The 23,788-nt window shown below is 41.4% G+C and overlaps 1 protein-coding gene across 3 annotated transcripts in view; it reads left to right on the forward strand.

The window, feature by feature from the left end:
* The first annotated feature begins 1,191 nt into the window (after positions 1–1,191).
* The window catches only part of CREBRF (CREB3 regulatory factor), a 45,641-nt gene continuing 23,044 nt past the window's right edge, over positions 1,192–23,788 (forward strand). For all 3 annotated transcript variants that reach the window (XM_054718153.1, XM_028154575.2, XM_028154573.2), the window contains exons 1-4: positions 1,192–1,272; positions 18,558–18,745; positions 20,778–20,903; positions 21,866–22,955. In XM_054718153.1, coding sequence (XP_054574128.1) covers positions 18,737–18,745; positions 20,778–20,903; positions 21,866–22,955 — 1,225 coding nt within the window. In that variant the 5' untranslated portion in view covers positions 1,192–1,272; positions 18,558–18,736. The remainder of the gene's footprint in view (positions 1,273–18,557; positions 18,746–20,777; positions 20,904–21,865; positions 22,956–23,788) is intronic.

A 23,788-nucleotide genomic window follows, 5' to 3' on the forward strand; every position in this document is an offset into this window, starting at 1 on the left:
CATACATGCCAGGCAGGAAAGGTAGAGGATAAACAACACAGCTAATCCTGCCCTTTTGAAGCTTGTGATCTATAGAAGTCTTTCTGATTCCAAAGTCCATAGTTTTGACATCGACATTATACTACTTCCCTAGATCTGTGCAAAGATGAGCCACATTTCAAAGGCAATTACTCCTAAGAGAAAACTGGCATCCTGAAGGAATCTGGCCAAGCATTTCTGCTCCCTAATCCAACATTCCCTATGCTTACTAAGGTCAGATTTCTGGTCTGTGCTCAAAATACATAGTCTGAGACCTTAAGAAGTCCAAAGAGCAGTCTGGAAGCACAAGCTGTGATAGCTGGATCATTTACTAGCTGCCTGACCTTAAGCAAATAACTTAATCCCTCTGAGTTTTTATTCCTCCATCTGAAAGTTGGTATATTACCAGTACATGTGCTTGTAAGGATAACTAGATAAGGTGATAAGCCCACCCCATAGGACACGTTCAATAATAAAGGATCGCTGTTGTTACTATAGGATTAGGGAGCCCAAGAAGACCTCAAGCCACTATGTTATAAAGACTTGAAATTGTGTATAGTTCTCTCTCTCTTAAAGGTGCACACAATCTGATCCCTGTGTCTGGGACAGCCTTACGCAATGAATAGTAGTTGAATGAATGAACGAACGAACAACTGAAGGCAAGGTCAGTCTCAGTGACTTAAGTTCAGATGGATAGGGCATTTATAAAACAGAAAGTCGATACAGTCCCCCTTTAAATTAATGCCCGCTGTTCCCGTGGACCCCTTCAAGTTTCAGTGAACTTAAACTGTAAAATGGGCATGCCGACACTTGAGGCCCAACCGCGTAGTGTGAGATCAGAGAAAACACTGGACGTGAAAGCTTTGTAAAGGGAACGTCCACAAGGTGAGGGTGGCGGTGGCCGAGACCGCCCCGCCCACGCTGCAGGGGCCAGCGCCGAGCTCCCGCTCCGCCCCCTCTTCCTGGTTTTTCCCGGCAACCCGCCCCTCCGGCGTCATGTGACAGGGGTGCCCTGCCAGGCCGAGCTCCGGATTGGCCTGGCTGCAGGGCGCCTCGTGATTGGCCCGAAGCGGGCGGGCCCCCGCCTCCCTCCTCCTCCTCCTCGCCGCGGCCCACGTGAGGGGGGCGAGTCACGCGATTTCCGGGAACCCGTCAGGAAGGACATAAACAAAACAAACCCGAGGCAGCATGGAGAGGGGCCGCGGCCCCTGCAGCGGAACCGGACCCAGTCCCTGAGCCGCCCCACACCCACAGGTGAGCACCGCTGCCGGCCGCCCGGACCCCGCAGGGGCCTGGGCTGAAGGACGAGCCGGGCGGGGGGCGGAGGAGGGCCGCCGGCCTAGGAAGCAGCAGCGCTGGAGCTCCGGACCGGGCCGGCGCGGGGCGGGGGCCGGGACCAGGGCCGAGTCTGGGGCGCGCGGGCCGCAGGCTGCCGCCTGCCGGTCACGGGGGCTCCGGCCCCCTCCCCCACCCCCGGCCCGGGACGGTTATATAAAAGCGCGGGGCGGCGGTGGAAGGGACCCCCGGGCGGGAGGCAGGCTAGGTCAGGGGTGGGCAGCGCCGGGCGTACGCCCTGCCGGGCCGCCCGGCTCTTCACCGCTGCCTCGGAGCCCGGGGTCGTGGCTGCCGGCAACCGGCCTGTCAGAGAAGCGAGCGGGTGGGAGGGGCCGGGGAAGGGAAGGGAGGGGAGGCGAGGCTGGCGGGGGAGGAGAGAGAGAGAGGGGGGCGTGTGAGGAAGGGCCGGGGCCACGAAGGTTGTAACCGGGCTGGCAGTAGACGAGGAGGCGCGGGCTGGGGATGGGGGGTTCGGGCAGGGGTGTCTCGGGGGTAGCCGCTCCCCCTTCCCGTCCCCGCCCCAGCGACAGGCTAGAGGGGCCTCCCTCCGGGGATTTGTTTATATGTCTTCTCAAAGCAGCTTGAAGCGGCTCGGAGGCGGAGCCCGCAGCTCGGAGTGGCAGGCCGTGCCGTCCAATGGGGCCGGCGGACGGAGGCCGCCTCGCCAATGGGTGTGGGAGAGGCGGTGCCGCGGGCCCCCCCAATTTGTTAGGCTGTGCCGGGAGTGGGCCGGGCGGTGCGGCCATGTTAGATGGGAGGGGACCAGTGGTGGTGGGTCACTGAGAGGGGAGGAGACAGGGCAAAGGGCGAGGGAACCGGGCCGGGGGCGTTTCGGGTGTCCGAAGGCGAGTCCGATTGGACCGGGAAATAGCTCAGGGGAGCCTGACCCTGACCCGCCGCTCTCCCCACCCGAGCGGAGGAGGCAGGGAAGTACCGAGGGCAGTCCAGCCGTCCCTGGGGGTGGTTCCTGGGACCAGATGGAGCTCAGTCTCCGGATTCTCCCTCTTTCTCGGCCCTACGCTTCCTGACAGACTCAGCCGCCAAACCCCGTAATTGCCCTCCTTTAATCCAAGAAAGCAAACCTTTTGCTGTTTCTGAGCGGACTTGAGCGTTAAGAAGGTACTTGGCTAACTAGCGGTCTGAATTTCTGCACCAGGCCTCAGATAGAGGCAGCAGGGAGGAGGAAGTTCTGCTTTTCTAGATTTTGCAGAGAAGACTAGGACTAGAAAAGCAAAGAAAGTTAAGGGCGCGATTTCCATCCCTCCCCCACCCCCCCATCAGAAAACCCTCTAAAGATCAGGCCCTCCGGCGTTTGCTCCTCCTCACATTGGTAGCTCCTGTAAATGAACCTCAGGAGAAAACTGAGCCTTGAGAAAAGTGTTTATGTTTGAAGGTTCTTTAGGATTTTGTCTTGTGAATGAATACAGGTGAGAAATAGGATCAAGATCTGACTTTTTCTTTTTAAAAAGCAGAATTAAGACGTCTATATAAATCTTGTGATCTGTGGTAAACTGGTTGTCTTATACTTATTTTCCCTCTTGCCTTTTAATCCAAAATTGTCAGGAAAAACACCAAAAAAAAACCCCACAAAAAAGGTGAAGGGGGAAATGGCATGTGTAATTAGAAAATCACTAATTTTAATTTTTCTCGTGGTCATTTTGGCATCATGTTGGCCTTGTGAAATGCTTAATTTGGCTTTGTGTTAACATCAGCTTCCAAGCTGTGACTGCATTGGTATTGTCAAGGGTCCCAGGCTGTTGATGCTTCTTTGGTTAAGCACTTAGGGGTGGTGGGAACACACCTCAGATATATCATATCTTGAATAGCAGGGGCTATTCAAGAGTTGACTGTATTTATTTAGGAATTTGCATTATCTCCTATTTTGTTAACTGGAGAACAATAATAATTTGTAAATAAATGATTTATTGATGTCTATATTAATTTGACGTGATTGACTCTGTTAAGAATATGTGAAAATATAAACTGATTATTTGATAGACTTCAGTTCTTAAATACAACAGCAAGTAAAAAATATTTGCTTGTTTTTTCTCTTATTCTAAGAACGGCAAGTATATCCAGCAGGAGTTATTTGGGTGTAATTCTTTAATAAGACTGATACAGCAGCGTTGGCATTTTTAGGCTAGTAAGCGTAGAAGAGACTAAATAAATCCAGAAGAAGAGATTTGCTTCACTCACGATCCCAGTCTCCGTCATAACAGGTGAAAACAGACTTTTACAGAGACTGTGTCCTACTTAGTTTACCTCGTTCATGGTGGGTGGGTTCTAGGACGTCAGTGTAAGGAGTAAAGGAGTAACTAATATGGTTCCTGGTGGTGCTTAACTGAGTACACATGACAACAAAAGTACATTGAACTTGTATGTTGATTCTACGAACACAGCACAGATGTTAAAAGATTAAGAGAACTAAATTCACTGTTTGCTTTTCAAGTTTAGTTTTTAGTTAAGATTGACAGTGTGACTTTGAATGAATTAGTAGAGGTGGTTACATGTGGGTTTCTATTTGGATGTTTTGGGAAAGAATCCTTTTTCACTGTATTCAGTGGTTCATCTTCTGAGGTAGATAAACTCTTAGACTAGACATATATTTGTCAGATCATTGGTTCTGCTGATTCCAATATAGGGGATCAACAGACTTTTCTGTACATGGTCAAGTAGTAAATATTTAGGCTTTGTGGGCCATATCGTTTCCGTAACAAGGACTTAACTCTGCAAACTGTAGCATGAAAACAGCCATAGATAGTATGTTTGGGGCTATATTCCAATAAAACTTTATTTATAAGAACAGCCTGTGGTCAAATGCTGTGGTATGTCAACCCTTGTTCCAAGACATCAGTCAGTCATTGGGTTTTGAGAACTTCGATGTTCAGAACATGACTTGCACTAATATTTGAGCACTTGCATAATGTACATATCTTAAAGCACATGCCTTGAAGAGGTTTTAGAATTAGAGCACATGGCAATATTGTGTTCTCTGTTTTTATTTCCTTTGCAAATAGTTGTTTTCATGACAAAACATTTAAAGCAAATGTTGGAATATTAAGTTATAATTAAGAAATGCATACTGAGCAAGATTTTACAGTCCAAATAGTTGATTGTTTCTCTTATATTTTCTTAACAAACAATGGACTCTGACTTCAAGTATTAACAATATCACCTTTCTGTTATGATGAAATTAATAACAATGAATAAAAATTAAGGATTATAAAAAAATGCATACTGATTGAAAAAACTTTGTCTTTAAGATAGGATATCTAAGAACCTTAATATATTCAAGCGTATGGTCCTATTGAGGTTTAAAAGTGCATTTAGCATATCATTCCTTACAAAACCATGTATCGCTGTTTTAACCATTTGTACACCATAAGCATCTACAGACGCAAGTGGCGGACCTTTTTTTTTTTAAAATATATTTTTTTGATTTTTACAGAGAGGAAGGGAGAGGGATAGAGAGTTAGAAACATCGATGAGAGAAACATCGATCAGCTGCCTCCTGCACACCCCCTACTGGGGATGTGCCCGCAACCAAGGTACATGCCCTTGACTGGAATCGAACCTGGGACCCTTCAGTCGCAGGCCGACGCTCTAACCACTGAGCCAAACCGGTTTCGGCAGGCGGACCTTTTTTAATTCAAAATATCGTGGCAGTTAATTGGTTAAGTGATGTTAACCAATTAACTAGTCAACACACTTGGCTCATACAAATATCATAAAGTTAATTTGGAAGCCACCTTGATTGTTCCAGTGCCTGAGATGTTTGTAGGGTAGGATACTTTTTCAAACAAACCCTAAAAAGACACAGGTTGCCCCCTTCCCCTCCCTTGGAAAATGAAGCAGAGATATACCATAACCTAAAAATATTACACAGGCAATACTTTTTCATGGGTAGCTTTCGGCTTTGTTTTAATGTGCTATTTTGCCTGTTTTGTTGACAGGAACTGGATTTCAAGTGCAAGCCTGAGAGTTTAGAAAGGAGACTATAATGACTTATTCATTAAAACTGTTTCATCATGTGGCCTTTAACCTTGTTTCTAGTTTTAGTTAACCTACTGTTGGCTGGGGGACTATGAGGAACTCAATTAATTTGTAATGGTAGGGATTAATGGTGATCTCTAGCTCACAGATATTGGACAGTTGCTTGTTATTGTACTTTGAATATGCTAATACTTGGGGCTGCTTATACTTCAGTCTGATGGAAACCACCTCTGCAATCTGGATTCGCTTTTCTCTTAGCTTTTACTGCCTCTCAGTCCTAATCTTTTTAGCATTTGCCCCACTCTACAGTATTTCTCTACCCATTTAACGTGGGCTTAAGGTCAGAGTCAGCTTCTTATTTCTATATCCCCAGTGCTTACCACTGTGCCTGACGCTTTTTAGTGCTTCTGAGCAGTTGAAATAGATGATGCTAAAAACTGCTTATCTGGAAGGTAACAAAGTCAGTCTGCTATTAGTAGAGATGTTGGACTTTTCTTGGTTAGAAGGGAAGAATTAATCACCATTTGCTCAAATAAGAAACAACAACAACCGTTCTTTTAAAAATTGGCCCTTTCTTTTAAGAAGGTTTACGTAGAAGCTATTTTGATGATATCTAAAAATTCCTTGAATTCTTTTGCTAACTTTTCCCAGTGTAATTCCCTTAGTTAGACCTGTTGAATACTCCTTCCAGGCACAAAAACCTTGTTTTTTGTCCTTTGGATTTGTCTTTAGCTCTTGGCACACCGGTTCTCCAGGTGTTTGGCAAATGTGAGCAGAATCTCATTTCTTAGAGGTTTGGGGTTATTGTTCATCTATACATCAGAGACTCTTGTGGGTTAGCACTGTAAACTCATTCTCGCTAGTAATCCCAATTCACTGCTGTGGGGAGGACTGGAGTTGGATGCAGGTGACTTCAGTGGTACTTTGTGACTGCTACCCATTCCATCTCCAGCCAAGCCTCGTGTGCCTTTTCGCCAGTTCATGACCTTCCTTCTAAAATCTGGATATATTGGAGCTGTCCTCCCTAAACAGCTTTCTAAACTAGTCATCTCCCTGCTAATTCACAGCAGCTCTGCTCTTCCAATCATTCTGTCCTTTTAGCACCAAAGCCACCTTCACATCTTTTGTTACAAAGTCATGCTGTTGCTTATTTATCTTTGGGTATTGTTGACTTTAAGTTTCCCATGGAAGCTTCGTGAGCTTGCTGACTTCTTGTCTTGCTCCAGTTTTCTTCAGGTTCTTGTACATTTATTTTCTTCAGTAAGATCTTCTGTCTGTGAGAGTTTAAGGAGCTCCTGTTATTTATAGAGGAAATTCCTTCTTTGACTGCTATATGCCATTCCTGATGCAGTTTGCTTTGTTCTCTATTCTGTGTGCCACTCACTGAGAAATTTAAAGCATTACAGAAATCAAACTTTAAGAAAGGTAGGGCAGATGTGCTCTTGTTCAAACAATTCACTGTGGAGTCCCTTCCGACAGCAAGGCGTCTGGCATCCTACTTGAGTTGTATGAGGTGAGGAACTCTACAGGGTTGGAACTGCTTTTTAGTAAGGGTTTTTGCTCTTACTATTGAGTCTCCTATTGGAGTTGCTTGTGGACTAGCAGAGGAGACAGACATTGCAGTTCAACATTATGGTAATATTTGGAACAACATATTCTGAAAATAAAGAAGAGGGACTACGAACTCTGCATGGGAAAGCTGGACAAGCTTCACAGAAAAGGCAGCATAGGAACTGGAGGTTAAGACCAGTGAAGGAAGCATTCTAGTGCAGGGTGTGTGGGATGGGGTTAGGAAAGAGGGCTTCCCCTAAGGCAGGGGCGGAGGTGGGGAGCAGAAGGAAGAGGAGGCGACTACTTTGTGCGATTTAGGAGAAAAAACTTTCTTGCCTTCCCCTTTCCTCTCATTCTCCTGAGCCTGCTGTCAGGTCTCTGGCCTCTTCTCTGTAGCTCTGACTTTGGTTGGCTGGTCTCTTTTTTCCTCGTTTTTAGTTTTACTTTTAGTCTCTCATCAAGGTCTGATGCACCCACCTCCCTTCTCTGCTGTAATCTGTCAGTGTCAACATACTTTTGATTCTGACCCAGTGCATTTCTTGCCTCCCTTTCACCTCCTTGTTTGACTTTTCCTTTCATTTTGCTTTATTTAAAAAAAAAAAGACAGAACAAAATTTTTTTCACACTGTCTGCTTATATTGCACATGAACAGCAATATATATCTGAGTTGACTCCCTCTTGGGAAATCTTGTAAGTTCAGCTTGTCTTTGATACCTATCCAAGTACAATACTAATTATCCATCTCTATGAATTTCCTTTGGTGAAGCGTTTTCCTTTGTATTCAGATACCATTTCTCATAGACTACAGTGCAGAATATGACTACTTATATGCTGTTTTCTACTTCTTTTGCACCGTAAAATTGTTACTGTGATGAGATCCAATTCAAATTTCACCTTTTCCCGAAGCTTTCCTAAACTTTCCCAGGTCGAGATGGTAGTACTCTTCTCTGTAGTTATGAAGTATTTTCTAACTATCTCTTTTAAAAATCAGCTTTATTGAAGTATAATTTACATAAAATAAAATTCACCCAATTTTTAATTTTGACAAATGTATGCAGTCATTTAACCACCTCTACAGTCATGATGGAACATTTCCATCACCACAAAAAGTTCCCTCATGCCCCCTTCACCCCGACCCCAAGTACTGATTTACTGTCTATAATTTTGTCTTTTCTGGAATTTCATATAAAGGCAGTCACAAAGTTGTTGTTTGTTGAGTCTGACTGCTTTTACTTAACAGGATGTTTGTGAGATTCATGTTATTTTGAGTATCAGTTGAGCACTTGTTATTGTATGGATGTGCCACAATTTGTCTATCCATTTACCAATCAATGGATGTTTGGGTTTCTTCCAGATTGTAGGCTATTGTGAATAAAGCTGCGGTAAACATTCATGTGTAGTTTTTTAAATACCTCTTTTAACATTAACTACCTTTTATTTGGAGGTCAAGAGTGAATGTCCTGGAGTTAGTAGCTATAATCACAAAGGAGCTTTTTGCTAGCTCTGGTTTTGAGACTCTCTAAACTTAAATTCCCCATTTGTAAAATGGGGCTGGGTGGAGATTGGAACAGTTGGAGAGCACAGGCCAGTTAAAGGAATAACTGACTTCAGTGCAAGAGATTCAGTTCAAGTGATCTTGCCAGGAATATGTACCCAATGTTATCAGGTCTAATTTCTTTCTCCCTAAGACAGTGGCATTTGATAATAGGATTTAGGAATTTTATATGAAATTTCCAGTTTAAGTACTGGAAGTTAAAATTTAATGTTTTAGAAGCACTAATGTGTGACTCGAACAAAAATCCTTATGCTAGGCATTGATTTGTGGCTGCAGGACAGTTTGAGACTTTTGCTTTAAATCTTCAGCTAATTTTGTCTTTTGCTTTAAAGTGCGCATACTTCTAGTAGAATGAACTTGAACTTGTTAGGATTGTGTTACCTTTGTTTTATAGATTAGCATCATAATTTGCTGGTTGTCTAAACTTCCAAGTTGAAAACTAATGAATTCCTATAAGTGAATTTTATTCTTTCCTAGATTGTAGGGTGGGACCAGGTTCTTGTTACACTTTGCACTTCTCTGATAGCTGTTGATTCTATTCCAAGATATGTTTTCCCAGCATTAGGGATAGTCAGCCGCCTTTGTTTGACTTTCTCAGAACCCCGTTGAGACAAATACGGTATACATTAAACTATGTGTGTGCATGTGTCTATTAGAAACTGTGTAAGCTGTTATGGATATAAAGATAAATTTTGTGTAAGTGCATTCTCTCGAGTTGTCCAGAATCTCTAGTGAAGCCAGTAAAACTATAAAAAAAGATTGTTTGAACAGTAATAACAATAATCTCTCCGGAGAAGCCCTTTCCCCTTGTAATGTATCTGCCAGTTCTTTATTGTGTACAGAGATGACTAGTTTGCAGCTTTATGAATTAATTACTCTGTGAACCCAAAGATCTTTTGCTGATTAAACCAGCATAATTGACATTCACCCATTTAAAGCTGGGTGTTAAATGACCTGTGTTGTCTGCATGTCCCTTATTCACCCTGTTCCAGGTGGTTGGGTTTTTGTGATAAAGTTTGGAGTTTAGATAACCTAAGATTCTGAGTTGCGTTTAGATTTATACTGTCAGTAGCAGCAACATCCCAGAACACCTTATTCCAAGGAAGAATTCTGAGAATAAAAAACAGCCACCGTTTATTGAGTGTCTTTTTTGTGCCAGGGCTAGATACTTTACACAATATCATGAATCACAGTATCCCTACCAAGAAAGAAGTGGAATTCTTGTATTTACAAATAAAAGAAGGCAAGCAAGAATCAGGAATGAAGTTCCAAATATTCAGTTACAAAGGAGAACCTTCTACCTTGAATCTAGAGTTTTCTTCTCACTGAACAAGCCGTTTAGGAGTATTGGAGTCAAAGAGGCAGCCAGCTTTTCTCAGTGTTGAAAGAAATGACTTTAAAACTCTATTAGTAATCTCTCTGTGTCCCCAGCCCATAACCTCTGTATCAGCTGTTCTATAGTCTTGGCTGGTGGTATAGCCCATTTCACAGAATAGGGGGGAATTTTAAGGGAATTTCAAAATTGTCTCTAGTCTATATTTATGCTACTTTTGAAAAGTTCAAATCTAAGAAAGGAGACAGTACATCTTGAGGAAGAGCCCAGATCCTTGCTAACATGAGTACCGAGGTGGTTAGGGTACGTCCAGGTTGTCCTGTGATGGATATTTCCACAGAATCTTGCTGTATTGCTCAAACGAGTTCCCACCTGCACCATTGTCTTTCTGTGCTGCTGTCATTGTATTGTTCCCTTTTTACATGTTGTAGATTTCTGCAAAACAGCTCCTAAAACAAAATGATTCTTTAAAGCTCCAGTCTTCAGCTGCATTGACTATTTTGTTTTAATTTTAAAAATTTGTGTGGGGGGCGGGGGAGAAAGGGAGAGTTGGGGAGGGATAGAGTGTAACTTGTGGATTCCATAAGTTTTAATCCTCCTCCTTCCTCTTCCCTCTCCTCCCTAGACAAGAATTATCTCAGGTCTTTAAAGTTGAAATTCAAATAGCACTCTCTCTGGAAATTTAAAAGAAAACTAGGGGTACAATTTAAAATATGTTTACTGTATGATACTATAATGTTTGAAGCCTCAAATTAACAAGCTACTTATAAGATACTTCAGAGCACATAAAAGATGTTCAGTAAATATATATTGAATGACTGACTTATTTGCAATGTCTTTGTATATGAAGGTTGTCAAATCTCCTTATCCAGAAGGACCTGTGATCTTAGGGATTTCCTATTTATTGTCAGTCAGCTTTTGTCTGGGTAAGGCATTGCTTTTGGCATTGTAGTGAAACATACATGAAACATAATGGTCATCAAAGATTTTACAATCTGGTAGAGGAAGAAGAGGGAAAACATTAAAAAAAAAAAAAAAAGCAGCATGAAAGGCCAGAGTCTCGTTGTTATAAATCCTTAGTGAAGTGGGATTGTTAGTACCTCAAGGATTTGGTGGAAATTATAAGATCAAGTGAATATTAGTGTTATATTGATAGAAGAGTAGTAGAAGATGGGGTGGGAAAGGTAGTTTCATTGTGTCTGAGTATCTTGAACATTACCCAAGAGATGTTAGAGAGTTGCTGAAAACATGAGCAGAGTGCTAATATGATGTGTTAGTTTAGGAAGAATAATTTTATAATGGGACATAACTGAAACAAGGGGGAGGCTGGAGGCAGGAAGGTAGATATATAGGTCAAATATTGGGTTAGTAAATATAAAATGAGGAGGCAAGTAAGCATTGAGAAAGTGCGAAGGGACAAGGGAAACATACATGTATCCTTGCTACAAGAGAGCTGGCATGATTTAACAAAGTGAGTGGGGAGGAAGAAGACCAAGTCAAGGCTGAGACCCGTGTTCCATGCCTGGATGGCTGAGAACGATGGTACTATTGACAGAATAGGAATGTTTGTATGGGGAGGTAGCATGTTGTGTCTGAGGCATGGGATGTGAATGAACATGGAAATACCTGGATCTCAGATGGCAGGGTTTGTGCACTTGGGTGTTTAACTATTTTTAAAATATGTTTTTACTTATTTTTAGAGAGAGAGGGGAAGGGAGAGGGATAGAGAGATAGATGACCGAGAAACATTGAGTGGCTGCCTCCTGCATGCCCCCTACCAAGGATTGAGCCTGCAACCCAGGCATGTGCCCTGACCGGAATCGATCTTGTGACCGGTTCATGGGTCAACGCTCAACCACTGGGCCATACCAGCCAGGCTGCACTTGGGTGTTTAAGATGAAGATGTAGATTTGCGTGTCCTCTAGATAGGATCTTTGAGACACTGAGCGTAGAGATGGTGTCTATGATGATAGGCTTGCACAGAGGCATCTGTTTACTGAATGACCTTGGCAAATCTCTTATCCTTGCTGACCTTTTTTATTAATATAAAAATGGTTAGACAGAGGGTGGGGGATGGTAATGATGCTAATACTTACTTTACTTCGCCAAATATGAAATGACAAGGTATAGCAATGTGCCTTAGTAATCTATAAACAGCTACACAGATATAAATTTGTGAATATTTTATTGCCAGTGGTAACCAAGTGTGGCTGGGGTTAGAAATGCATTCTTTGGTTCTGTCTAAAACTGTCCCATGCTTCTATTCTTGTACTCTGAACAACTTAACTGACAGGTATCAAGGCTTCAGAAAGCCCCTAATACTTTACAGTGGATAGTTTTTAGAATAAAAAGTAGCTCTTCCAAAAGCCCTGCTTTCATGGTCTTTCCCAAAGCATTTTAACCAAGCTTCCATATGTCACTTCTGTAGCCCAAAGACTAAAGTTGGGCAAAGCCTTTGGAAAGGAATTGAATAAAATTCTGAGAGGTCTTGTGTCTTCCTCCAAAGGTCACCGCATTCCAAGGAGAGATCATTTTTGAGATTTAGTGTCTTAGCTCCTTAGGATTCTCAGTAAAATTGCTTTAACTAAGTTTTTGTGGCAAAACAAATTCAAGCCCCATATTTTTTAAACTCTCGCAATCTGAGGATAAAAGGAGACTTTGGATTGACCCAGAGACAGAGTCCACTAGGTAGTATGGTGGAAGGCTCACATCTGCTCACATCGTAAGTACTCCTTGGCTAGGAAAAGGCTCTTTTCTCACTCAATCTGAGGGGAAAGATATGCCTTCTCCTTCCTTCCTTACCTCTCTCCCCTACTTTCCTCCTTAAAGACCAGCAACGGCAGGATTGGGAAAATAAATAATGCAGGTCTTGTGCTAATAATTCCTGACATAAACTATAACCATCTCGGTTGAAGTTTACTTGCCTGCTTTATAAAATTTGGAGTTCAGAGAACATCAATGTTGAGAATCATTGATCAGCTGCCTCCTGCACGCCCCATGCCCTCTACTGGGGATCGATTCTGCAACCTGGGCATGTGCCCTTGACCGGAATGGAACCCGGGACCCTTCAGTCCGCAGGCCGACGCTCAACCCACTGAGCCAAACCGGCCAGGGCATAGTCACAGGATTTATATTACATAATAAAGGGAGAGCCAGGCCCCCACCTTTCCTCCAGTGTGCTCCTTGCATAAGCAGCCTCCGCTTCCTCAGTGGTTTGGAGATTTGGGGATCTCTGATTGCTGCTGCACCATAAAACAGGTAGTAGCTTGATTTAGTAAGCATCAGAAGGACTGTTTGGTTCAACTTTTGCTCAATCGTTTTCAAAAGGAAAGGAATTATTGAATGGGACATACGGAGTTTAGCAGAATGGATGGACTGCGTGGTTGATGGGTCCTGGTCTGTTAAAGAGCTTGGGCAAATGAATAACTGTCCTTGTCAAACAAGGGAATCTCATGGGGTATACATATTGTGGAAACGTTTAGATTACCAAGTCAGTGGTTCTTCCTTTGTCCCCCTCTCTCACCCTCTCCCTCCCCTTTCTTCCCTTTCTTTCAACTTTACTTGGGGATTAAGCTTCAAATGATTTATTTAAATTGGGGTCAGAACAGTTACCATCTTTTAGAATTTTGAATCTGGCACAGTTTAAAGACAACAAAGAAAGAACCCAAGAACTCTGCCGACATGAAAGAAATGATGAGCATGAACCAGCAAAGATTACGAAAGATCAAAATAAACCGTGGTATATGAATTATATAACATTGTAAATGTGTCAGCATTTCTTACCTCAAAAAATTTTTATTCCTGGCTGGTGTGGCTCGGTTGGGCATCATCCTGTGCACCAAAAAGTTGCTGGTTAGCTTCCTAGTCAGGGTACATGCCCAGGTTGTGGACTTGATCCCCGTTCGGGGGCGCGCAGGAAGCAGCCAATCTATTGATGGTTCATTTTGGTAAATAAATTCTGCCATTTAAACCATTTTTTTAAGTGTACAATTTAGTGGCATTAAGTACATTGACAATCTTGTGTAACTATCACCACTGTCTATTTCTAGAACATTATCATCATCCCAAACAGCCTCTGGTAACCTCTATTCTACTTTCTATCTCTCTGAATTTGCCTATTCTGGTACCTCATATAATTGGAATCATATAATATTTGTCCTTTTGTGTCTGGTTTATTTTACTTGGCATAATGTTTTCAAGGTTCATCCATGATGCAGTACGTATCAGCATTCCATTCCTTTTCATGGCTGAATAATGTTTTGTTGTATGTGTGGACCACATTTTGTTTATCTGTCCATCTGTTGATGGCCACTAGGGTTGTTTCCACCTTTTGGCTATTGTGAATATTGTTGCTGTGGACATGGGTGTATCTGTATCTGTATCTGTTTGAATTCCTACTTTCAGTTCCTTTGGGTATATATCCAGATGTGGAATTACTTTATGAGGAGCTGCTAAACTGTTTCCCAGCCGCACCATTTTACAATCCCACCAGCAACTCGCACAAGGTTTCTGATTTTTCCATGTCCTCGCCAACACTTGTTATTTTCTTTCTCTCTCTCTCTCTCTTTTTTTTTTATAATAGCCATTCTAATGGGTGTGGCAAAAATTTTTGACGGTCTACTCTGATGAATGTTGGATGACTCAGAGTGCTGTTTGCCATTGTGAGGATCCAGTTAGCTCAAGTTACTAAAGGGAACAGTGGCCTAATCCAGTGCCCTCTAAGAGGGGAGCCACAGGGAGATATTGGCCATCCTAGACAGTATCTGCTTCTTCATAGGACATTTTCATTTACAAAGAGGTTGGTGTCAACCTTTTTTCTCTATGTGGGTCAGGGATCAGCTGAAACTCTCAGGTTCAGAAGGGGAATAATTTAGGAGCTCTTGGATATGTGTGAACTCCTGGGGCATACCAGGCAGCTTTTGGGTTTGGCTTTTAAAGGTTGGATTAGTGGTTTGAGCAGTCCCAGGGAGGAGCTTTTGTAAGAAGTCCTTTGACTTTACTTAAAACCTTACTTTCCCTTTTGCCTTGCCTGATGAACATAGTAAGCCTCAACACATTTTCAAATGGAAAATCAAAAAAACCTAGAGTAGGACCTGGTGGAAAAGGGCTATTATGAAAAAGATGGAAACTCTGGGTGTCTTCAAGTGGTACCATTGCTGCTCATAAATCAATCATTTCCCCTTTTCATTGCTTCAGAGTATTCATCTTGCACCGAGGAGCTACTGTTGAATAGCTTTGAATGAGTCCTGGTATAGAAATCTGTTGGTAAATATTTCTGATGGATCACAGTCTTCTCTTCCTTGAAAAACAAACCTATACTGGGAACTGGTGAGACAGAGCTGTGAATAAAAGAAGTAAAGGGAATTAATTTAAGTCTTTCCCCTAGTTTATTTTTTTAAGAAACACTAGTCTTGAGTTCAGCTTGAGGACTGAGTGGAGGATTTTATGATCAAATAAGTTTGGGACATGGCATCTGTCCTATTTACCTATTGGTGATTTATAACGTGCATTAGCACCCAGCACCCTAAAATTTCCAGGAAGTCCTGCATAAAGGCAATATAACAGTTTTGTTTAGTATGGTATTTTCCAATACCACCCTTCTGTTGAATAAACATCTGACATTCCTTAGAACAATTATTCCTTAGGTCACACATTAAGACTCTTACTTTTTATGGACTTTAATATTAAAGCCTTGAGTAGAATAGAGGTTTTCTTGAGCCCAACAATGTGTGAAGGCATCCAGAAAAGCAAGTTACTATACCTTTACACCTTCCTCCGCAGTGTCACTCTGCCATCTAAGCATTAATGTACCCTTTATATCTGGCTCCCTGGTATAGGAGTTAGTTTTGTGTCGTTATGGAAAATTCTTTGTAATAGTAATTACTATAGAAGCTTTCTTCTGTGTAATGGTAATTGCAGTAGAAGTCTTTTTTCTTTTTTTTTGGTCCCCTTTCACTTTTGGGTGGGAGATTTTGTTCTTCGTGTTGTTTCTCAGTACATATTTGGAAGGGTACCAAGCATTTCTGGGAAATGGGTGCAAAACTTTGGGGATGAGGATAATTTGTTGTGAACTTGGGTCATTAGTTTTAGAGGCTATAAGAGTTTATCACCAAAAAGAGGTTCTACTGCTTGGGGTAGAGTTGGCCTTTCCCCCTCATCCTGTTTGCCGCTACCTGAGAGACTAGGAGAGAGGCTACTAAGGACCTTGATGTATCCCAGGTGAATGAGCTCAACCCTTTACATAGGGGATGCCCTCTCTTGGGAATGGGTCTCTTTAATACATTCAGCCTTTTGCAGTAGCTATCACAGATGTTGAGTTTCTGAGCTGGATTAGCTGTGGGACAAAATAAATCATTGGCATAATATACGTATTGATAATAATCATCTTTTAGAATTATTTTATTACTACATCCTAATTTAATATCTCATATAATTCTCATAACATCCCTATTACATGTTTAGGGAGAATAATTATAATTCCTCAGTCTTCGAGCTAAGACAAAAAAATTTAAGCTCTAAATTCCTAAGTCTGTTTAGTTTTAAGTATGCGATCAAAACTGGAATCCAGGTCTCCTATCTCCCAAACAAGTGGTCTTTTTGCTAACTGCATTGACTGAAGTTTTCTTTGAGGCCAAGTGTTTAAGTACAATTTTAAATAAATACCTGGTATTTGTATGAAAGTATTATGGCATAGAAAATTCAGTAGCCAGAGAGATGAGAAAAATGAGGCTTAGAAAGATCTATTCAGTGTTGTATAGTTTGCAAGTGAAAGCTGCAACTAGCATTTTAGCCCCTTTTTAATCCAGTGTTTCCCTGATAAACCAAGCTATTGATAGATGTTGTCTGTAGCATATGCTAATAAATATATGTTCAATACAACTCAATTTCTTCTTAAGTCTTCGACTCTTGCTAGGAAGGTTAAGTTTCAGGTTTTACGGAGTGTCAGACTTTTCTCTCAGATCCACATTGTAGACCAGGATTACACTGGTCCACTTTGTGGAATGCATCACTTGAATCATATGCCTTTTGGGGGTCTAAGTAATAGTTCTAGATAATGCACATGACCTCCTTCTCACAGGAATCGGGGGAAGAGTTACAACTGAGAATACATATCAGCAGTAGGACCAACCATGAAGCCACAAGGGGAGAAGCTGGGCCAGAACTGGCCTTTGGCAGGAGCAGGAATCAGTCAGTCCACTTAGAGTCTTAGACTGTAGCACTGGATGGAGATGCATAACTAATTGTCTTTGTAGGCCCAGGCTGGGCACTTGATGGTGTTTCTTAGGCTAGAACAAATAGCTCAGAATGACAGCCCCCCCCGAGGGGAGAGCCCAATGAAGAGCCAGGAAATACAAATGGCAGTCAGTGTTATTAACCTAATTAAGAAGAACAGTGATTGATGCCTGTCTCTTATTTATTCAGCAAGATATCTTTGAAATAATGTACCACTCTAACCTTTAGTTTAGAGAGTATATTAACTATAGAGGGCAGCTCAGCTTAACACATTGCGGACCAGTAGTTTTATTGCTAGCTTTACCCAGTGGCCAGATAAGTTTCTATTGAACAAGTACAAAAAAAAGTTTTACATAAATGTTAAAGGGATGCTTTAAAATTAAATACCCATTGCATTTTGAAGTTATTTATTACATGTTCTTACAAGCTAATGTCTTTTTAAAGAATTCTTGTGATCCGTCCGCATTGTGTTAAGTTGACTCTCAGTCTAAGAAATGATACTGCATCTAGACTGAAAGTGAGCAAGGAGTTCATTGTAGGCAGTGGTTCTCAGCCTTTAGGGAGGATCAGAGTCACCTAGAGGAGCAGGCTGGTTAAAACATAGAACTGGCCCCACTTCCAGAGCTTCTGCTTTAGTAGGTCTGGGCTGCGCCCAAACTTTTGCACTTCTGACAAATTTCCAGGTTGATGCTGATGGTGCTGTGCTTGGGATCACACTTTGAGGACCACTGATCTAGAAAAAAAATGATGAAATGGGTATAGCTGTTTAGTTCCTGTTGATTAAGGCCTTCACAGAGGAGGGTTAAGGGAGCTAACATTTAAGTCTCTACCTCAGTCAAGACCCTGTGCTGAGTGATTTGCAATCATTGTTTAACCATGAAAACCACTCTGCAAAGTAATCCTTACTTCCCCCTAGAGTAGCGGTCGCCAACCGTTGGTCCTCGGACCACTGGTGGTGCAGCAAGGTCTGAAAGGTTGGCGACCGCTGCCCTAGAGCATACACATTTAAAAACTTATGAATAATTCTTACTTCAAGGACAGCTTTCACTTACAGCTGAAAGAATAATGTTACACAAACCACTCTATGGATATGATTTTATTTCATGTAGAGTATGTTATATTGCATTGTTCACTATTCCCTGCTTTTCTTGTAGCTTTATGAGTGATGTAAATGTAGATTAACAGTAATGATTATACAATAGATGGAATTAAATGTTGCAATATATTTTCTCATACGGAACAGAAAGTGAATGGGAGCTTTACTTTAATATTAAGTATAGTACATCTTTTATATCACAAGAAAAATCAGCCTATGAATTTTTGTAATGTCACTAGTTGTTAATGACCAATTCTATTTTAGAATAAATAAAGGAAGGAATGGTGAATTTCAGAATAGTTGGTACTAAGAAAGGACCAAATTCTTTATATTGCAACCACAAGACTTGCTTCTTTAAAGTGTTCTTTGTTAAGGTCGTTTTGAAAGGTCAACTTGTTTCTTAATGGTGCTCAGTGAAGTTGCTGTGTGTTGCTGTTTGACAGATTCGCGCAGAAAAGAAAAGCAGGGATCTCAGCAGTTGAACTGAAGGCACTCCAGGGAAACCTGCCGTTTATTGTGAAAATCATCTTTGATCCTGAAATTAAAAGTAAAGCTGGAAAGGAATTTACAAACAAGAAAAAAAAGAAGTTTGGGATCGGACTTACAGGATCTGGGCTTGGAAATGCCTCAGGTAAATCATCCAGAGCAAGTGTAAGGTTTTCTGTTTTCCCGTGGCAGAAAGTCAATGTCATTGCTTCTGTAAGTTCTCCAATTCTTAACACAACTTGACACACTATCTTTTTAAGACATTTTCCTTCTGATTTCAGCTGGTTTTGAAGATGTGAACTTTCTTCCATTGCTTCTATTTTCTGCTTTGCTATATAGCTTTAAATAATGAGTGTGGCACAGGGAACATGGTGAATGGGAATTTAGTTAGAATGTGTACAGATCTGCTGGCTTTATGGGAGCTAAACCAACTCCCCTGAAATTAACCTGCCACCAAAAGCCTATTTTGTTCTTCTCTGTCTTCTTTCTGTTTCACAATTGTTCCTTTCCATTCATGCCTGTGGAATTTAAAAGTAACTAAGAGGAAATTGTGTATGTCTTTCATACACATACACCCCCATACACATATATACAGGTGTAGGCAAAAGTAGGTCTACAGTTGTGAGTATGCAAAAGTTTATTCTTGTATTATTTACTCTATTTCCCAAATGACTGTAAGCCTACTTTTGCCCACCTCTGTATATACCTCTCACAACACATGTTTAAGAGTGATTATATCCATTTATATTACTACTTGGAATTCATCAGTTCTGGTTTTAGGCAATCACTGAAACAATAAATGAAGCCCTATTAGTCCCCACTCTGCATGTACAACTTCTTCCCTTCCTCCTGTCATTATCTTCTCCCCTCTCCCCTCTTTGTGTTCAGTGCTGAGGAGAGATCTAAAAATAATGAGAGGGCATGGGTTCTTAGGTGGCTTTATGTGAGGCCAGGCAGAACTATGCCCTGAGTGAAGGAAGTCAGAAACTTGCTGGGACTGTGCAGCAACTCGGAGGCAGGCAGGCAGCAGAGGCAAAGAAGGGAATTTGCTGGCTGATGTTAAAAAGACCAGCGGCCTGCCTCCACCCCAACCTCCCTGCCAAGTGGGCCGGCATACCCATTCAGAGTTCTTTCCCATTCAAGTTTTAGTTTGCTGTTTATCAAGTACTTGAATTTAGGGCTATAAGACACTTATTTTGAGTTTGCAGTTTGGTAGGGTTGGGGGAAATCAGAGAAAGAAAAGAATGGGGTGGGATGTTCCAATGAAGGAAAACATGATGAGAGAGTATATGTATGATAGTCTATAAAGGTATATGTATACAAAAATGTAAACAAATAGACTAATAATTTTTTAATGTTTCAGCAGAAACTTACTGAATAAGAACAAAAAGGCAAAGAGGGAATTTTTATTTTTCCCCATCCTCTTCCTTTATGCTAGTTCAGTTTCAGAGGGAGACCTTATACTTGTTTGGACCAATTTAGGCGTGTGAGCCCCGCCTTCACTCTAGAGTGATTTATAGAGATGTTGAAATGGAAAAGGAGGATGGATTAACTCTGGGTGCCGAGGCTTTTTTCCCTTTTTTATTTATTATAGAATGAATTGCACACTTTTCAGGAGTCAGGATTAAAGCTGCTGAGCTCCAAGTCACTGGTCTCACCCAGGGGATTTTGGGATATTTGGCTGGTTGTATCTCCATCACGTTCCTGGAGGCATTTGTTGACTAGAGATGCCCAAGTTCTCTTCCAGCTTGTTTTGAGGACTCAGGAGTACAGAGTTAGACTGACCCGCTACCTCCATAGACCCCAGGAAATGGCAGTTCTCTTCAGGGAGTTAGTACAGAGAGTTATTAATTAGAGATGGATTTGAAGAATATTTATAGCCTAATAAAAGTATTCATTAGGTACTGTATGCTGACTGGTGGCTAAATAAGCTTTAGTTTTTAGAGGTTAAGTATTATGAACAATTGACACTCTTACATTTTTTGTTTTTATGCAGCTTAGTTATTTTCCTAATATAAGCCCACAGCTAAATGCTAGTTAAATGTCTTAGATGTACTAAACAGTAGAAGAAACACAATTGTTTTCTGAAAATAGTAGGTGTGGGGATGGGGCAAATGTGTAATAAATTGGTCTTGAGTGGTCTTTCAAGTTCTAAAATGAAAACCTCTCTGTTGTAGCCTAGTGTAAGCGGAATGGATCCGCCTTTCGGGGATGCCTTTCGAAGCCACACTTTTTCGGAACAGACTCTAATGAGCACAGATCTCTTAGCAAACAGTTCAGATCCAGATTTCATGTATGAACTGGTAAGTAACATTTGCTTGTATTCTTTGATTTGTGGTAAAAGTGTTGTGGTAGAGTTTTTTTTATTTATAAAGGCCAAATTTGATTCTTGTGATTGTGAGTCTAGTAATTTTAGAAGGACGTATGAGCCCATTGAAAATAGTAAGAGAAATGGTTTTCTGAATATCCTTAGTCTGGTTTTTGATGAGGAGGATGGGAAGCAGTCTTTCTTTAATATATCTAAATACTAAAAGACTTCTCAACTGGAAAATTTACAAATGGTAACATTGAGCAAGGCATACGACACAGAGAATGTGAGACAAAAATTAGCAATTCCAAGCAATATCTGCTTTTTAACCTGAAAGTATATGACGAAGCAGCCTTTCATGTTAGTCCATTAGAGCTTAACTGAATTCTTTGTAATGGCTGTATTGTCTTAATCACATTTTACAATCACATCTCGACTCATGAGGAGTATTTTATTTGCCAACCCTAAAAGTTGTTACGAGGTCTTCCAAAGAGCTGCTTTGTCTGTGGCTGAGTTCCAACTCTCTTTGGATTGCTCTTTGCCTCTAACTTTAAGTTCTCATTTAAGAAGGCATATTCTTCTGTGATGAAGGTAAGGTCTTCCCTGTTTGCTTTGTAAATGAGCTTGTTTCTAAGGAGGTCCCAATATCCTTCTAGGTCAAAGATCAGGAAATATAAACTTTTTTTCAGGAAGAGTGTTTATAGTAAAGTTTAATAGGCCTTGATATTTGCACCATACTTCAACCTCTCAAGGGACATGTTTTCCCTCTTTTTTTTCTTGCCCAAGGAAATGATGTTACGTATATGGAATGGTAAAGTTTCATGTAAGTAGCCTTTATCTTAAAATAAAACAGAGCAGAGTTCAAGCACTTGTTTATCAATTTGATATATGAACGTGGATGGAGGTGAATATTTCTTTCCTAAAATATGGTGTGTAATTTTTTTAAACCTTTCTCAGGATAGAGAGATGAACTACCAGCAGAATCCTAGAGACAGCTTCCTTTCTTTGGAGGACTGCAAAGACATTGAAAATCTGGAGTCTTTCACAGATGTCCTGGATAATGAGGGCACTTTAACTTCAAACTGGGAACAGTGGGACACATACTGTGAAGACTTAACGAAGTACACCAAGCTAACCAGCTGTGACATCTGGGGAACAAAAGAAGTGGATTACTTGGGTCTTGATGATTTTTCCAGCCCTTACCAAGATGAAGAGGTCATAAGTAAAACTCCAACTTTGGCCCAGCTTAATAGTGAAGACTCTCAGTCTGTTTCTGATTCCCTGTATTACCCAGATTCACTTTTCAGTGTCAAACAAAATCCTTTGCCCTCTTCATTCCCTGGTAAAAAGATTGCAAGCAGAGCAGCTGCCCCTGTGTGTTCTTCTAAGATTCTTCAAGCTGAGGTCCCTTTGTCAGACTGTGTCCAAAAAGCCAGTAAACCCACTTCAAGCACACAAATCATGGTGAAGACCAACATGCATCATACCGAGAAGGTGAACTTTCATGTTGAATGTAAAGACTATGTTAAAAAGGCAAAAGTAAAGATCAACCCAGTGCAGCAGAGCCGGCCATCGCTGAGCCAGGCTCACGCAGACGCAGCAAAGGAGAACACCTGCTACTGTGGGGTGGTAGCAAAGAGGCCAGAAAAGAAAGGGACGGAGCCTCTTCAGGGTCATGCCACTCCAGCTTTGCCTTTTAAAGAAACCCAGGAACTACTACTCAGTCCCCTGCCCCAGGAGGGTCCTGGGGCAATTGCTGCAGGAGAGAGTAGCATCCTTTCTGCCAGCACATCGGTCTCAGATTCATCCCAGAAAAAAGAAGAGCACAATTACTCCCTTTTTGTCTCCGACAACTTGGGTGAACAGCCAACCAAACGCAGCCCCGAAGAAGAGGAGGACGATGAGGAGGATGTCGATGATGAGGACCACGATGAAGGGTTTGGCAGTGAGCACGAACTTTCTGAAAATGAGGAGGAGGAGGAGGAGGAGGAAGAAGATTATGAAGATGACAAGGATGATGATATTAGTGACACTTTCTCTGAACCAGGTATTATAATGCTTAGAGGCTTACAGACTGATCTGTCTCCTCCTGTGTGGAAATAGGAAGTTTTGCTGTGGATGCTTTCTTTGTCTTAGTGTGAGGATTAAATGACTTAATATCTTGGCTTAGATATGTAAGTGCTTTTTATCTGTTCAGACAGCTCTAAAATAATCACTTTTGCTCATATTGTGGCTCATATGCTGATTCCTCGAGGGCTACTTCTAAATTTATTTTATGCTAAGTGACCTGATTTATCACTCTCTTGAGCAGCTGTGCAACGATGCCAAGAATTGATTGGCTTAAAAATATTCCCTTTTTATGCACAAGTCCTTCTGTTATTGTTGAGGTAAGTTAGGAGTCCCTAGAATGGGGAACCAAAGGATGATGGTTTATGTTACTCATGACTATAACCAACAAAGCCTACTGAGTGAATAATGTAAAAGAGCGTTTTTTCTTTGTCTGCTGCATCTTCCGTTTGCACAGTATTTTTCCACTGAAGAAAAATACCTGCTATAATTGAATAAGCACGAAGGAGACTGTTTTATTTATATATAGCGCTTACAAATAGAGGGAGAAAGAAAGTGAGACCTGTGGGGAGCTGGTCCGCTTCAGCATTTACATGCTTGGGCTGTTGCTGCTGTTGGCTTGTGCAGTTTATTTATGAAAATGGCATTGCCAAGTGGAACACAGTTAATACACAAAGAAGTGAAGATCTTCAAGTTTAAGCAAAAGTTATTTTCTTCAGAAATAATGTTGATACTGTAACACCTACATGAAAAATCAAGTTATTAAAAGACTTTAACATTGTCAAAGAAATCCCTTCCCGTTTGTTATGATGA

This window comes from Eptesicus fuscus, chromosome 6 (assembly GCF_027574615.1).
Source record: "Eptesicus fuscus isolate TK198812 chromosome 6, DD_ASM_mEF_20220401, whole genome shotgun sequence".
Classification (NCBI taxonomy): domain Eukaryota; kingdom Metazoa; phylum Chordata; class Mammalia; order Chiroptera; family Vespertilionidae; genus Eptesicus; species Eptesicus fuscus.